The sequence below is a fragment of the Chlorocebus sabaeus genome, chromosome 11, assembly GCF_047675955.1.
Source record: "Chlorocebus sabaeus isolate Y175 chromosome 11, mChlSab1.0.hap1, whole genome shotgun sequence".
Lineage (NCBI taxonomy): Eukaryota > Metazoa > Chordata > Mammalia > Primates > Cercopithecidae > Chlorocebus > Chlorocebus sabaeus.
In genome coordinates, this window is record NC_132914.1 from 117,637,957 (window position 1) to 117,653,608 (window position 15,652).

General features: G+C 46.5%; 2 protein-coding genes across 2 annotated transcripts; one reads left to right on the forward strand and one right to left on the reverse strand.

The window, feature by feature from the left end:
• Positions 1-254: 254 nt before the first annotated feature.
• On the reverse strand, positions 255-2,699 carry TRIAP1 (TP53 regulated inhibitor of apoptosis 1). The gene is made up of 2 exons (XM_008004942.3): positions 2,474-2,699; positions 255-1,241 (listed from the first exon to the last, which is right to left on the reverse strand). The coding sequence occupies exons 1-2, from the start codon at positions 2,663-2,665 to the stop codon at positions 1,158-1,160; spliced, it is 276 nt and encodes a 91-aa protein (XP_008003133.1). The 5' UTR covers positions 2,666-2,699; the 3' UTR covers positions 255-1,157.
• GATC (glutamyl-tRNA amidotransferase subunit C) lies at positions 2,662-15,646 on the forward strand. The gene is made up of 4 exons (XM_008004941.3): positions 2,662-2,809; positions 2,905-3,077; positions 11,794-11,897; positions 14,283-15,646. Exons 1-4 carry the CDS (start codon positions 2,729-2,731, stop codon positions 14,333-14,335), a joined length of 411 nt encoding a protein of 136 aa, XP_008003132.3. The 5' UTR covers positions 2,662-2,728; the 3' UTR covers positions 14,336-15,646.
• The last annotated feature ends 6 nt before the right edge of the window (positions 15,647-15,652 follow it).

A 15,652-nucleotide genomic window follows, 5' to 3' on the forward strand; every position in this document is an offset into this window, starting at 1 on the left:
CATTGGAACCCAGGAGGTGGAGGTTGCAGTAAGCTGAGATTGCACCACTGCACTCCCGCCTGGGCGACAGAGCCAGACTGTCTCAAAAAAAAAAAATCAGTGAGGTTTCTGATTGCCATACTGTACCACCTAGCTTAGACAAGTCACTTTTTCTTCACTGTTAAGTTACAAAACTCTCTCTGGTGTATACATGAGGTTTGTAGGGTAACAGGGTAATAGTTCCATAAAATGCATTGAGTTCCAGAGGCAAATAATGATAGAAACTAAATGTTACAATTTATTCCATCTTCAGGATTACAGAAATTACAGGGCAGGATGAGTAAACAAGGCAAATAAAGCCAGCACCTTTAGCTTCCCACCCCACCCACCCACCATTTAACCAGATGCAGCATTTTAAGGATATGCAGGTTGACAATTCACTGACTTGGGTTGAAAGCTGGCAATAGCAGATCTTTGCAATTTAGGTTCTTCCTCCATAGCTATTCCAAGTATCTTAATTCCTGAACTACACACTGAGAGCTCTGAAATGGTGGTCATTGCAACATTCTTGCAGCTTTCACATCTTAATCTGACACCTCTGGTGAAGGCAGGGAACTGTGTTAAAAGCTGTCTTCCTCTTTGCTAATCCAGGCCACCAGCAATCTTAACCATTAGTTACTATATAAAAATAAAAGTGTGCTCAAAAGCACTCACTGAAACTGTTGTGCCCAGATCCTTTTTCAGAGCATTAGTTCCCTGAGAGAAAAAAAGAGGTCTTAACCAATTGCTTTCATGAACGATGACCCCAGTACAGTGTATATGTTTTTCGCAGCAGAAATCAAGAGGTCAGGCAGCTCTGCTCATCCTGACTAGTTTATCATCGTTTGCATACAAGGTATATTTATGTAAAGCTGATTCCACACCAAGTATTGCAACCATAATCTCAAAAAATTGTTCAATTTTAGCACACTGAGTTCCTGCCAGATGCCACAGCAGGTAAGAAATCATCTCAAAGAGTTCATCTTTTACAACTGAGAGGAAAACATCAAAGGGGGAAATAAAACTCCTCTCTCCTAAGTTCCTTATCAAATCTGATGGCTAGGTTCACAGATTTAGTTGACAAAAATCCAGAGTCCTCAATTTCTGGATTGAGAAATCCTTCAAGGTGACTGTCAAGGTCAAGAAGAATTTTCAGACTTTTCTTTGCCATGGCCCATGAATTCCAATCCTTCAATAGGAATCTCTTTCTCCTTTATTGCTTTCTGGTAGGAGGAGAAAACACATTATAAGGATCGATATGAAGCTCAACTTGCAAACTTTGTAAATAAAATATGACAGCACAAAAGTAAAATCAAGCTGATTATAAAGACTTATAACCATGATTCAAACCACATACTTTTTAAAAAACAAGTACCAGTAGGGTGTGGTGGCTCAGGTCTATAATCGCAGCATTTTGGGAGACCAAGGCAGGTGGATCACTTGAGGCCAGAAGTTAGAGACCAACCTGGCCAACATGGCGAAACCCTGATTATACTAAAAATACAAAAATTAGCTGGGCATGGGGGTGCATGCCTGTAATTCCAGCTACTCTGGTGGCTGAGGCATGAGAATAGCTTGAACTTGGGAGGCAGAGGTTGCCAGTGAGCTGAGATTGTGCCATTGCACTCCAGCCTGGAAGACAGTGAGACTCTGCCTCAAAAATAAATAAAAACCAAAAGTACCATAATGAATAAATCAAGTGTAAGACCTGAGGGAGACTGGAAAAGGAGTTGTGAGGGAACCATTAAAATTAAGTGAAATTTGAAAAATAATCATCACTTTGTGTTGGTGAAAGACTTACTGGCTATGTGACCAACTAAATGGGATGAAGACAGCAACTACCTCGGGGAACTGCTGTGAGGATGTGTTGGGTTAACTTATTGGAAGTGCTTTGCCCAGTGCTGTTCTAACAATTCAAAGCAGTTCCACATCCATTGGGCCAGAATAAACATTTCCTAGTTGCAGTTGCGGGGACTGGTCAAGAGAGATAAACAGGCTAACGAAGGGTTTATAACATCAAAATAATGTGATCGTCCAGTCTGAAGTATAACCCCGCCCAGACCTCAGCTGTAATAGTGGAAAAGTGCACCACCTGCGAAAGAATCAAGGAAACCTGGTGCTAGTGAACTCGGATCAATCACTTCCTATTTCTGGGTGTTAGTTTTTTATGTATAAAATATGAGTAACTATGCCCACCTTGCGAGTTTAGGATGAACACCAAATGAACCAAAAGATGTGGCTGTGTGTCTTAAAAGCACTGCACCAATATTTGTCATTCGGGGAGACACCCAAACGGCCTCGGTGGTGATGATAGGGGAGCGAGCTCCTGCCACTGACCTCACTGCGGCTTTTCTCCACCCTTCCAGTCCAGTCCCAACCCCCATAAAACACGACGAGTGTAGTGGGACACAGCGCGGAGAATGCGGGGCCTGGAAACAGAGGCGGAAGGGCTCACCTGAACACACTGCTGGTAGCGCTTGAAGAGGTCGGTGCACGGGTCCCCGGAGCTGTCCCCCTTGAGAAACTTCTCGGCGAACCAGCGATTGAAGCACTGGTCGTATTCGCGCTTCATGTCCGTGCATGCCTCCCCCACACTGTTCATGGCGACAGTGGTGTCGGCGGCGGCGGCAGCGCACTCTGATGTCATCACTCTTAGGCGCGTCGCTGGGCGTTACGCGCGGGCGCACTACGGGGGCCAAGGAAGGAAGAAATGTGGTCGCGGTTGGTGTGGCTGGGCCTTCGGGCCCCTCTGGGCGGGCGCCAGGGCTTCACCTCCAAGGCGGATCCTCAGGTAAAGGCCAGGGCCATCTAGGCGGGTGGCGGAGCAAGCCGGGAGGCACACCAGGGCGCCGGTGACCCACACTCCCTGCCTCATTCCTCCTCCAGGGCAGTGGCCGGATCACGGCCCAGGTGATCGAGCACCTGGAGCGTCTAGCGCTTGTGGACTTCGGCAGCCGCGAGGCAGTGGCGCGACTGGAGAAAGCTATCGCCTTCGCTGACCGGCTACGTGCCGTGGACACTGACGGGGTGGAGCCCATGGAGTCGGTCCTGGAGGACAGGTAAACTCGAGGCTGCAGCCCCGAAGCCTTGAGCGTGGCCCGTTCGCAGCCGTTTAATGTGACGATTAGCGAACAATTTTCCAGGGGGTTAAAGAGCGTTAGCGAGATTCAGGAACTTGCCCACGGTCACCTCTCGCGAGTCAGTGACTTCTCTCTTCCCCTTGTTCATTACGGATGCTCTCGCTCGTGTCGTCCTAGTGTAAGTAGAAACAAAGCCCAAACTGCTCATCATCGCCTTTGTGTTTTTTTTTCTTGAGACGGAGTCTCGCTCTGTTGCCCAGACTGGAGTGCAGTGGCGCGATCTCGGCTCACTGCAAGCTCCGCCTCCCGTGTTCAAACAATTATCTTCCTCAGCCTCCCGAGTAGCTGGGATTACAGGCGCCTGACACCACGCCCGGCTATTTTTTTTTGTATTTTTAGTAGAGACGGGGACGGGCTTTCACCGTTTTGGCCAGGCTGGTCTTGAACTCCTGACCTCGTGATCCACCCACCTCGGCCTTCCAAAGTGCTGGGATTATAGGCGTGAGCTACCGCGCCTGGCCTAATCATCGCCTTTGAGCCCCTACTCCATAGAGTCCCTGCCTGCTCACTCAGACATACTCTTCTCAGCACCCTCCTTGGCTACCTTGACTGCGTCTCCAGCAAGACAAGTTCTTTCCCTCTCTAGATCTTTGCACTGGCCCTTCGTTTTTTCCTGCCTCTCAGTATTTGCATGGCTGCCTCCCTCTTGGCACAGGTCTCAGCTTATCTTCTGGGAAAGGGCTCTCCTAACCACTCCAAATCCCTTCTCCCCTTCTAGTTAGTAACACATCCTATTGGGTTTTTTCCTCTAACATTTTAATGGACTTTTGTTCATTTGTTATATCTCTTTTATTAAAATGTGAGCACTTTATGAGATTTGGTTTCTGTTGCATTCCTGCCTCGAATTTTTATTTTTAATTTTTGAGATGGAGTCTCACTCTTATCACCCAGGTTAGAGTGCAGTGGCATGATCTCAGCTCATTGCAACCTCCACCTCCCAGGCTCAAGAGATCCTCCTACCTCAGCCTCCAAGTATAGGACCACAGGCTCGTGCCACCAGGCCTGGCTAATTTTTATTTATTTATTTTTTTTGAGACGGAGTCTCGCTCTGTCGCCCAGGCTGGAGTGCAGTGGCCGGATCTCAGCTCACTGCAAGCTCCGCCTCCCGGGTTCACGCCATTCTCCTGCCTCAGCCTCCCCAGTAGCTGGGACTACAGGCACCCGCCACCTCGCCCGGCTAGTTTTTTTTTTTTGTACTTTTTAGTAGAGACGGGGTTTCACCGTGTTCGCCAGGATGGTCTCGATCTCCTGACCTCGTGATCCGCCCATCTTGGCCTCCCAAAGTGCTGGGATTACAGGCGTGAGCTACCGTGCCCCACCCCTGAATTCCCCAAGTTATCTAGAGGGTAAATATAAAGAAATATAAACATTATTAATAAGGGAAAAGGTCATGAAAAAAGATGATGGGGAATTTGGATCCAGTAGCTAGCATCTCAACCTGGTATTCAGTGATCTGTACTGTTTTTCATAAAATTGGAAACCAGTTTGGGTTAATGATTCCCATTAATCATTTTAACATGACATTTGTAGGACTTTAATGCTTTGAACACAGAGAATGTAAAGTGAAGACAGGTATTAAACCTTTTTTTTTTTTTTTGTAGTTTTTATAACTTATTTGATGTATTTGATGATCAGCAGTTAGTTCACATCCACATAACTGTAGATTTGTGAAAGTGGTAACAAGTACATAACCAAAGTATAGAGCTTGTTTGGTGAATTTCTGACCTCATTATGTTTTCTGGACCACCCACTGTACATGGACACAGTATGGACATTCCTTACTACTTTGGCCCAGACAGCTTTGTTGAGCCTGGTATCAGTGCATGTATCTGGAGTTTTCCATCTCCTTTGTAGCAAATTTCCGGTCTCTTTAAGAGCCTGAGGGGCACACTTCTTGAAGCCCACTCCATGGATACACTTGTGAATATTAACAGTGTACTCCTGGGTCACCACCTAGTTGATGGCATAACGACCATTCTTCTCACCATCCTTCTTTGCAGGAGCCCAAGTTGCTTAAATGGTTTTAGGTAGTAGGCATCTTAGCTATAAAAGCCCTGACTTGGCCGGGCGCGGTGGCTCAAGCTTGTAATCCCAGCACTTTGGGAGGCCGAGACGGGCGGATCACGAGGTCAGGAGATCGAGACCATCCTGGCTAACACGGTGAAACCCCGTCTCTACTAAAAAGTACAAAAAACTAGCCGGGCGAGGTGGCGGGCGCCTGTAGTCCCAGCTACTCTGGAGGCTGAGCCAGGAGAATGGCGTAAACCCGGGAGGTGGAGCTTGCAGTGAGCTGAGATCCGGCCACTGCACTCCAGCCTGGGCGACAGAGCGAGACTCCGTCTCAAAAAAAAAAAAAAAAAAAAGCCCTGACTTGGCCGAGCATGATGGCTATCTTCTGTAGTCCCAGCATTTTGGGAGGCCGAGGCAGGCACATCACTTTAGGTCAGGAGTTTTGAGACTGCCTGGCCAACATGGTGAAACCCTGTCTCTACTTAAAAAATACAAAAATTTGCTGGGCATGGTGGTACATGCCTGTAATCCCAGCAACTCTGAAGGCTGAGGCAGGAGAATTGCTTGAACCCAAGAGGCGGAGGTTGCAGTGAGCTGAGATAATGCCACTGCACTCCAGCCTGGGCGACAGAGCAAGACTCCATCTCAAAAAAAAAAAAAAAATAGTAGACTGGGGGCAGTGGCTCACACCTGTAATCCCAGCACTTTAGGAGGCTGAGATGGGTGGATCACGGGGTCAGGGGTTGAAGACCAGCCTGGCCAAGACGGTGAAACCCCGTCCGTACTAAAAATACAAAAATTAGCAGGCAAGGTGGCAGGCGCCTGTAATCCTAGCTACTCGGGAGACTGAGGCAGGAGAATTGCTTGAACCAGGGCGGCAGAGGTTGCAGTGGGCCGAGATGGAGCTACTGCACTCCAGCCTGGGCAACAGAGTGAGATTCCATCTTAAAAAATACAAAACAAGACCGGGCACGGTGGTTCACGCCTATAATCCCGGCACTTTGGGAGGCTGCGGCAGGTGGATCACCTGAGGTCAGGAATTCGAGACCAGCCTGACCAATATTGTGAAACCCCTTCTCTACTAAAAATACAAAAATTAGCCGGGCGTGGTGGCGCACTCCTGTAGTCCCAGCTATTCGGGAGGCTGAAACAGGAGAATTGCTTGAACCTGGGCAGCAGAGGTTGCAGTGAGCCGAGATCACACCACTGCTCTGGGCGACAGAGCAAGACTCCATCTCAAAAACAAAAACAAAAAACAAAACAAAACGCCTTGACTGGCTAATAGAAATCTCTTTGCACATTAATAACATGTCATTTGGTTTGAGCTAAAAACATGTGTGCTTACGTGCCAGGGGCTAAGAAATTACATAATTTTTTTTTTTTTTTTTGAGCTGGAGTCTCACTCTGTTGCCCAGGCTGGAGTGCAGTGGCACGATCTCAGCTCACTGCAACCTCTGCCTCCCAGGTTGAAGCAATTCTCCTGTTTCAGCCTCCCAAGTAGCTGGGACTACAGGTGCCCACAATGCCCAGCTAATTTTTGTATTTTTAGTAGAGATGGGGTTTCATCATATTGGTCAGGCTGGTCTCGAACTCCTGACCTCAGGTGATCCTCCCACCTTGGCCTCCCAAAGTGCTGGGATTATAGGCACGAGCCACCATGCCTGGCCTAAATTATTTCAGTTTTCACATGCAGTCCTCGAAGGTCAATACAAGTTATCTGTTTTATAGATGGAAAAAACTGAGGTTCAGAAAGTTTATATAATGTGCCCAAAGTTTCACAGGTAATAAGCAGAGGATTTGGAACTCAGAGATTCTGCTGCCAAATACTGCTCTAAGATATGCCAGCTAAAGTCAATTCCTAGGAACTTTATTTTCTTTCATCTGAAATCCAGAGAATGAGTTGACAGCAACTCTGAGTGCAGCCAAATACTTAAATATCCCTCAGAGTCTTATGAACCAAAAACTTCAAACTCTTGGGCTCAAGCCATCCTCCTGTCTCAGCCTCTCAAGTAGCTGGGACTACAGGTGTGCACCATTATGCCCAGCTAATTTTTTTCTTTTTTTTTGGTGGAGACAGGGTCTTGCTGTGTTGCCGAAGCTGGTCTCAAACTCCTGGGCTCAAGTGATCCTCCTGCCTCAGCCTCCCAAAGTGTTGGGATTATAGGCATGAACCATCATGCCTGGCCTGAACCCAGAATTTTTTTTTCTCATTCTGTTGCCCAGGCTGCAGTGCAGTAGCACAATCTTGGCTCACTGCAGCCTCCACCTCCTGAACTCAGGTGATCCTCCCACCTCAGCCTCCCAAGTAGCTGAGACTATAGGCACATGCCACCACCCATAGCTAACTTTTGCATTTTTTAGGGGACATGGGGTTTTGCCATGTTTCCCAGGTTGGTCTCGAACTCCTGGGCTCAAGCAATCCATCCCCCTCAGCCTCCCGAAGTGTTGGGAATATAGATGTGAGCCACCTTGCCTGGCTCAGAACTTTTAACCAAATTAATTAGCCCCCATTCCAGTCTGCATCAAACTAGAAATAAAGTAGGAGGAAGGGAAAAGGCTTTTAGATGGAAGTAGAGGGGTCCACAAGAAGCTATTCCTTCCAGCCAGATAGCAGGAAAGAAGCTCAAAGAAAGAAAAGCAGTGGGAGAACTGTCCCATCAGTGAGTCCAAGGGCTGACGGAATCACAAATGGAGCCACTTTGTCCTCCCTGTTGACACAGCACTTTCCAATGCCATTGTAGCAGCATTTCCCACAGTTACTTAAGTTACTGTTCCTGAGTTTTAACCAGCAGGGACTTCTAGTTTACAACTGAAGTCTTTCTCAACTAGGGTTCCTCAGCCAAACCAGAACACAGAAAGATTCAAGTGACTTTTTTTCAGTTCTCCCAAGGACAGTGTATGACAAATGTTAGCTCAAACACATAGAAGTTAATTTATCATCAGAATGGGTGTCTTAGGGTATGTGGGCTAACTTATCTTACAGAACCTGATTGGGAAAGACAGGAGGTGAGGTAGAAGTTTAGTCAATCAGTAATTGATCTGAAAAGCTCATCTGGTCCTGTTCAGTGTTTTATACAATTCTGAGGTTCAAGAAAGTGCAGCAACTCGCCAAGTGAGAGGTATGCTTGCTGTACCACTGTCACAGAGACTGTGGGTTCAGGAGCCTGTAATTAAGAAAATAAAGCTAGGCATCGTAGTATACACCTGTAATCCCAGCTACTTGGGAAGCTAAGGCGGGAGGACCACTTGAGCCCAGAAGTTTGAGACCAGCCTAGGCAACACAGCAAGACCCTGTCTCAAAAACAAAAAAAAAGGTTAAAAAAAAAAAAACCAGCCAACCCCAGAAAATGTGTCTATTTTAGGAACAATTCCATCATAACCAATAACTAAATAGAAATGTGTGATATGTAAAGGGGTGACTTTTGTTTTCCTGGAAATTTCACTTATGCAGGAAACTTAATTACCAAATTGATTACTTGATGATGAGTAAATAAATTAGTTGCTATTAGATCTACTCTTGGGGAAGCAGTAGCATTTAACCGCCTGTTGGTGGTAGTAAAGAGTCTTCCCCAAACCTTCAAATGTCAGGCAGGTTATGCCTGATCACGAGTGCACTGAGTGGTAGGGACTGAGATGTACAGGGTGCACTAAGGCTTTCTCAAAGGAGCAGGTGCTACTCAGACCCCTCTCTTACTACCGTGAATGCAGGCTCAGCATTATCAGATCTTGTTTTTTTACATTTCATTTAATCTTCCCAGAAATCCTATGAAGCATTCAACAAACAAGGAAACTGAGAGAGAGGATAAGTAATGTGTAGCATTGGGATCTGAATTCAGCTGTGACTCGAGAGACTAAGCTCCTAGCCTTTTTTTTTTTTTTTTTTTTTTTTTAAAGACGGAGTCTCGCTCTGTCACCCAGGCTGGAGTGCAGTGGCATGATCTCCGCTCACTGCAAGCTCCACCTCCAGGGTTCACACTGTTCTCCTGCCTCAGCCTCTCGCTACAGGTACCCGCCACCACGCCTGGCTAATATTTTTGTGTGTGTTTTTAGTAGAGATGGGGCTTCACCCTGTTAGCCAGGATGGTCTCGATCTCCTGACCTCGTGATCTGCCCGTCTTGGCCTCCCAAAGTGCTGGGATTACAGGCATGAGCCACTGTGCCCGGCCTCTTAGCCATTTTTTAATACTGTCCAACAGAAACTATAAACTCCAGAAAGTCCAAGGGTTGCCTTTGAATGGTATAATTATGATTTTGATTTTACTTTTGTTCTCCCAAGTTTTCTTAAATGAATACACAGTCCTTGTGTTATTACCAAAAAAAAAAAAACAAATCTAGTGCAACTCTTGTGTGTGTGAGAGAGACACTGTCTCACTCTGTCACCCAGGTTGGAGTGCAATGGTGTAATCTCCGCTCACTACAAACTCTGCTTCCCACATTCAAGTGATTCTTGTGCCTCAGTCTCTCGGGTAGCTGGGATTACAGGTATGCACCACCATGCCCGATTAACTTTTGTATTTTTAGTAGAGACAGGGTTTCACCATATTGGATGGTCTCAAACTCCTGACCTCAGGTGATCCACCCACTTTGGCCTCCCAAAGTGCTGGGATCACAGGCTTGAGCCACTGTGCCTGTAGTTTTTTTTTTCCTTCTTGCTCTGTCGCCCAGGCCGCAGTGCAGTGGCACCATCCCGGCTCACTGCAACCTCCGCCTCCTGGGTTCAGGCAATTCTTCTGCCTCAGCCTCCCGAGTAGCTGGGATTACACGTGCGTGCCACCATGCCTGGCTAATTTTTGTATTTTTAGTAGAGACGAGGTTTCCCCATGTTGCCCAGACTGGTCTTGAACTCCTGAACTCAGGTGATCCACCCGCCTCAGCCTCCCACAGTGCTGGGATTACATGTGGGAGCCACCGCACCCGACCTCTTTTTTTCTCCTGCCTGCCGCCCAAGAAATTTAATGTCTGAAAAGATCATACTTGTTCAAGGCTACACAGTGGCCTTGAACCACCCGCCTCAGCCTCCCAAAGTGCTGGGATTACAGGCCTGAGACACTGCGTCTGGCCGACAACTTAGTTCTTACGTGCAGCCTTAGCCCAGATGTTCCTGTCACATCTTTGTCCCTCATGCCAGGTCGTATAACAGACTTCAACTTTCTAGTATTCATACCATGAATAAATATTTGTTGTGTCTAGCTTTGGGCTGGGTGCCACACAAAAAAAGTAGTCCTTTCCTAAAATAATCTTATTGTGACAACTTAGTTTTTTTGTTTGTTTGTTTGTTTGTTTTTTAGGCGGAGTCTTGCTCTGTCGCCCAGGCTGGAGTGGTGCAGTGGCGCGATCTTGACTCACTGCAAGCTTCGCCTCCTGGGTTCACGCCATTTTCCTGCCTCAGCCTCCCCAGTAACTAGGACTACAGGCGCCCGACACCAGGCCTGGCTAATTTTTTTGTAATTCTTAGTAGAGACGGGGCTTCACCATGTTAGCCAGGATGGTCTCGATCTCCTGACCTCGTGATCCGCCCGCCTCAGCCTCCCAAAGTGCTGGGATTACAGGTGTGAGACACCGTGCCCGGCTGACAACTTAGTTTTTAGGTGTAGCCTTAGCCCAGATGTTCCTGTCACATCTTTGTCCCTCTATGACATGACTCAAATGCCATTAGGGTCTGCCCTCAGTCTGTGCCCACTCAAAGCAGGAGCATAGCTACTACTGAATACTCTATCAGTGATATAACAAACTGCTTGTTTTTTTAGTCCAAGTATCTGGAAGCAGGCTTACACACTTTTACACCTTGAAACAATAGTGAAGCCTGATGCATATGTTCAAGCTCCTGTGTGTTTTTTACCAGTTTGCCATCTGAAGGCTTTAGTAAACTCACTAGGTCCCATAGAACACTGGGAGATTCTTGAGCTGTTTGTGACATGTCTTGCTCAAGGGCAGCTGCACCCATCCACCAAAGGGGCTGTGGTGGAAAAAGCATTCATCTTAGGGGTACCAGATTGGGCTCAGATCCCAGTTCTGTTACTTAGGAGCCAACATCCTTAAGTCACTCTTGAGGCAAGTTTGCTTCCCCATCTCTGCTTAGGTTTCTAGCTTCATCTTCCACCCCAGCAGACCACCCCCCAGCCTGCTGAACTCCTTGTCCTTCTCTGAATCTGAGCTCTGGGTTCTCTTGCTTTGGGATTCATGCTGCTATACCTGCCAGGAAGTCCATTTCTCATACCTTCATCCCCCAATCCAGCTATTCTGAGGATGTGCTACTCACCCAGGCTAGACTAGGTACCCTTTCCATCCTTTGGCAGGCTGTGCTAACTTCTGTCAGATTTAAAATATTATTTTATAATTGCTTTTACCTGTCCCCACCAAAAGACAGTTCCCATATAATCATCAAAAACTATTTGTTAAATCAGTCCAGAGAAGTGATTAGCACTTACTTCTCAGGGTTGTTGGGACAATCTATAAACTGTAGGCTGTTATTTGGTCTACCGTTGATCCCAGCTTCTCTATCTTTGAACAGTGCCCATTAACTCAAGAATATACCGCTTCCTTGTTCTCTCCTTCTTGCCCCTTCCACCATCCCCTAAAAGCCCCCTTCTCTGAGAGGGTAACCTTGAGCTTCTGGGTTTTGTAGATGTCTATACCTGAGATCCGACAATGTGGTAGAAGGCAATTGTGCTGATGAATTACTACAAAACTCCCATCGAGTCGTGGAGGAGTATTTTGTGGCCCCCCCAGGTAGGTGTTGCCCAGAGTGGTTTAACAGTGACCATAGGAATGAAGCAGGAAGCGTGAGGACCAAAGATGCTATGTGAAGGCACTTTGAAAAGGATAAAGCGCATACAGATGGTGACATTAAGGTGGCGGTAGGGTCCAGGGTCATACCTCTAGGGGGCAGTTAGTAACAGGAATAAGCAAAACAGGATTGGGGGGCAGTGGGGTAAAGGTTTAGAGTGGATGGAAATCTGGAGCTCAAGATCTGCCTAAAGGAGCAGCTGACATTCTGTTTCTCAAAGCCACAGTTAAGACAATGCCAGATCCTGTAATCGGCTCCAACTTTCTAGTATTCATACCATGAATAAATATTTGTTAGGTCTAGCTTTGGGCTGGGTGCCACAAAATAACCAGTACTTTCCTAAAAGAATCCTTTTTTTTTTTTGAGATGGAATTTCGCTCTTGTTGTCCAGGCTGGAGTGCAATGGTACAATCTCGGCTCACCACAACCTCCGCCTCCCAGGTTCAAGCGATTCTCCTGCCTCAGGCTCCCGAGTAGCTGGGATTACAGGCATGCACCACCACGCCTGGCTAATTTTTTGTATTTGTAGTAGAGGCAGGGTTCACCATGTTAGCCAGGATTATCTCGATCTCCCGACCTCAGGTGATCCACCCACCTCAGTCTCCCAAAAGGAATCTTTTGTGCGGCCTTAGCCCAGATGTTTCTGTCATATCTTTGCCCCTCTATGACATGATTCAAATGCCATTAGGGTCTGCACTCAGTCTGTGCCCACTCAAAGCAGGAGGAGCATGGCTGCTACCCTATCAGTGGTGCCAGGCAGGAATGTAAACCCATTTCTCCAGAGAACCTGGATACCTGGCATTTTGTGTGATATTTCTTTTCTTTTCTTTTTTTTTTTTTTTTTTTTTTTTTTTTTGAGACGGAGTCTCGCTTGGTCACCCAGGCTTTAGTGCAATCTTGGCTCACTGCAACCTTTGCCTCCCAGGTTCAAGCAATTCTCTGCCTCAGCCTGCCTGGTAGCTGGGATTACAAGTGCCTGCCACCATGCCTCGCTAATTTTTTTGTATTTTTAGTAGACGGGATTTTGCCATCTTGGCCAGGCTAGTCTTGAACTCTTGACCTCGTGATCCACCCGCCTCAGCCTCCCAAAGTGCTGGGATTACAGGGGTGAGCGACTGCATCCCACTGATATTTCTTAAATTTTAAGTGCTGGCAACCAATTCAAGCCAAATTCACCATCCAAGCCAAATAAAACACACCTGCAAGCCTGGTGCAGTCTGAGCGCCATCAGTTTACAACTGCTGGTGTAGAGATTTGCATCATCTACCTACTGTAAATATTTTAAATAGAAGCTTTAACATTACTCTGGGCTGACAGTAAAATCCAGAACCTTGGATAGGTTGACTGTTTTTATCTCCTCTGCAGGTAAGTGAGTACTGGAGTTGTACTACCCCTCTGGGCCTTTGGGAGTGGGACTAGCCAAAAGCAGTCAGGTAGACTGCTAAGTGCCAACTTCCAGTTCAGCATATCCCCTGAGGGAGAATCATTCTGAGCAGACTCCACATAAGACATTGGCCCTGGTCAACTCAAGGTGCCAGTTAAAGGCAGGCTCTGGTTGAAGCAAGGATGGGAAAGACAGCTAGAAAATGTGTGAGCTAAACTTTTTTTTTTTTTTTTGAGACAGAGTCTCGCTCTGTTGCCCAGGCTGGAGTGCAGTGGTACGATCTTGGCTCACTGCAAGCTCCGCCTCCCAGGTTCATGCCATTCTCCTGCCTCAGCCTCCCGAGTAGCTGGGACTACAGGTGCTCACCACCACACCCAGCTAATTTTTCGTATTTTTAGTAGAGATGGGGTTTCACCGTATTAGCCAGGATGGTCTCGATCTCCTGAACCCGTGAGCTGCCTGCCTTGGCCTCTCAAAGTGCTGGGATTACAGGTGTGAGCCACCGTGCCTGGCCATGAGCTACTTTTATCATGCCTCCAATCCACTAAATCACCTGTTAACTGTGGAGAGAAAGGAGACTCTCCATATCAGAGCCTGATAGTTGTGGCTTCAGCAGACATATCTATTGATCAGACATGCTGTCTCCCACACAGAACCTTACTTCAGACTTCTTGGGACCACCTGAGTTCATGGTCATGGTCAGTCTTTCCTTCTACTCCTATCTGCATATTAGTGGCTAATCAACCTGTCTACTCCTTACTGAAAAAGGTGAATTTGGCTTCACTTAGAACTGATTCTTTCAGATACTCCGAGTTAGGAAAACAGGGTAGTAGCTATATTTACTTCCGTATTTTCCATGAGAAACTAAGTGATCAGTTAGCTCAGTAAAGCCAGCCAGGCGGCAGGCTCAGCTATCACATTCTCTTTTGTTATTTTCAAACAGGTAATATCTCTTTGCCAAAGCGGGATGAACAAGAGCCATTCCCACACAGCTGAGTAGCTCATTCTGGAAAGCGGGTACTCTGTGACCATGTGGAAGCACAATGACAGTATTTTCTTACTGTGAACACTAATGTTCCTGCTTTTTTCAGTCACCTGAAAAAATGGATGCTCAAGCATTTCTTAACAGATTCTTCTGAAGACACAATTGGGAAACATCTGGCCCCAAAAATGAGTTCCTGATGCTAACTGAGGTGAAAGGAAAGCAAAAGTCAGCTTCCAGGGAATTCACTTAACAAGACTGTTCAGTATGGAAGACATTATTTATCTGCCTTTAACTCCCCCCAAAGGACTGTTCCAACTGCATGAAAGTGTCTTCTATCTACGTAACTGGTAGATGGAGCATCTTGATCACTATATGACAACCCTGGCTGTCATTTTTAGTTGCCTATCTGCAGTGATTTGAGCAGCCCTATTTTTACCAAACATACCTGAATTTGTTCTTGGGCTCCCACTCTCTTCCTAGAAAAGGGCTAACTTCCTACTAAGGTCTGAAGAGTGTTCAAAGTAGACTAGAGCTTGGGAACTCCTAATCTAGCACTATCTGCCATCCCACAAAGTGATTATATGCCAAAGGGATACTAGTCATACGTAGTGTTTCTTTCTGAAAAGAGAACTTATCCTAAAATTAGCCCTGGGTTTGGGAAAAAGGAGCCCTCTCCACCCCCAAAATGATTATTAAATTGAGATAAGTCCAAGATAAAACTCAGGATACCAAGGATAAATGAAACTTATTTAGGGATAAAAGTGATAGAATCAGAGAGTTTTTCCTCTAACCAAACTGCCAAAGTTGGTTTTGGCTAAGAATTTGCCAATAGTATTTACATTGCTTGTCATTTTTTTAGTTTTCTGAGACAGGGCCTCACTCTGTCACCCAGGCTGGAGTGCAGTGGTGTGATCACAGATAACTTGCAGCCTCCTGGGCTCAAGTGATCCTCCCGCCTCAGCCTCCTAAGTAACTGGGACTACGTATGTGCATCACCACGTCCAGTTAATTGTTTTTTTAAGTAGAGATGGGGTCTTGCTATGTTGCCTCTCTGGTCTTGAACTCCTGGCCTCAAGGGATCCTCCGGCATGCCCTGGCCTCCCAAAGTGCTGGGATCACAGGCATAAGCCACTGTGTGTTTATTTTTCCCATTCCCTTCCTTTATCTGCAATGCTTTTTTCTTCTTTAAGGCAGCCTAATTTACAAGCTTGGCCTTGAATTAAAAGAGAACCCAGAACCCGCTCTTCGAGTTTACATTCTCAAACCAGTATCAGCAACTATCTATCCCCATATAAATAAAGTTATCTACCCCTGCTCCTTACTAACTG

What these genes read in the sequence shown, in the direction of transcription:
- TRIAP1 (XM_008004942.3), bottom strand. Translation starts at nt 2,665, where the DNA reads ATGACATCAGAGTGCGCTGCCGCCGCCGCCGACACCACTGTCGCCATG. An exon ending in GCTACCAGCAGTGTGTTCAG is followed by an intron (nt 1,242 to 2,473) that starts GTGAGCCCTTCC and finishes TCCTCCTACCAG; the next exon opens with AAAGCAATAAAGGAGAAAGA.
- GATC (XM_008004941.3), top strand. Translation starts at nt 2,729, where the DNA reads ATGTGGTCGCGGTTGGTGTGGCTGGGCCTTCGGGCCCCTCTGGGCGGG. An exon ending in CCTCCAAGGCGGATCCTCAG is followed by an intron (nt 2,810 to 2,904) that starts GTAAAGGCCAGG and finishes TTCCTCCTCCAG; the next exon opens with GGCAGTGGCCGGATCACGGC. An exon ending in GAGTCGGTCCTGGAGGACAG is followed by an intron (nt 3,078 to 11,793) that starts GTAAACTCGAGG and finishes TGGGTTTTGTAG; the next exon opens with ATGTCTATACCTGAGATCCG.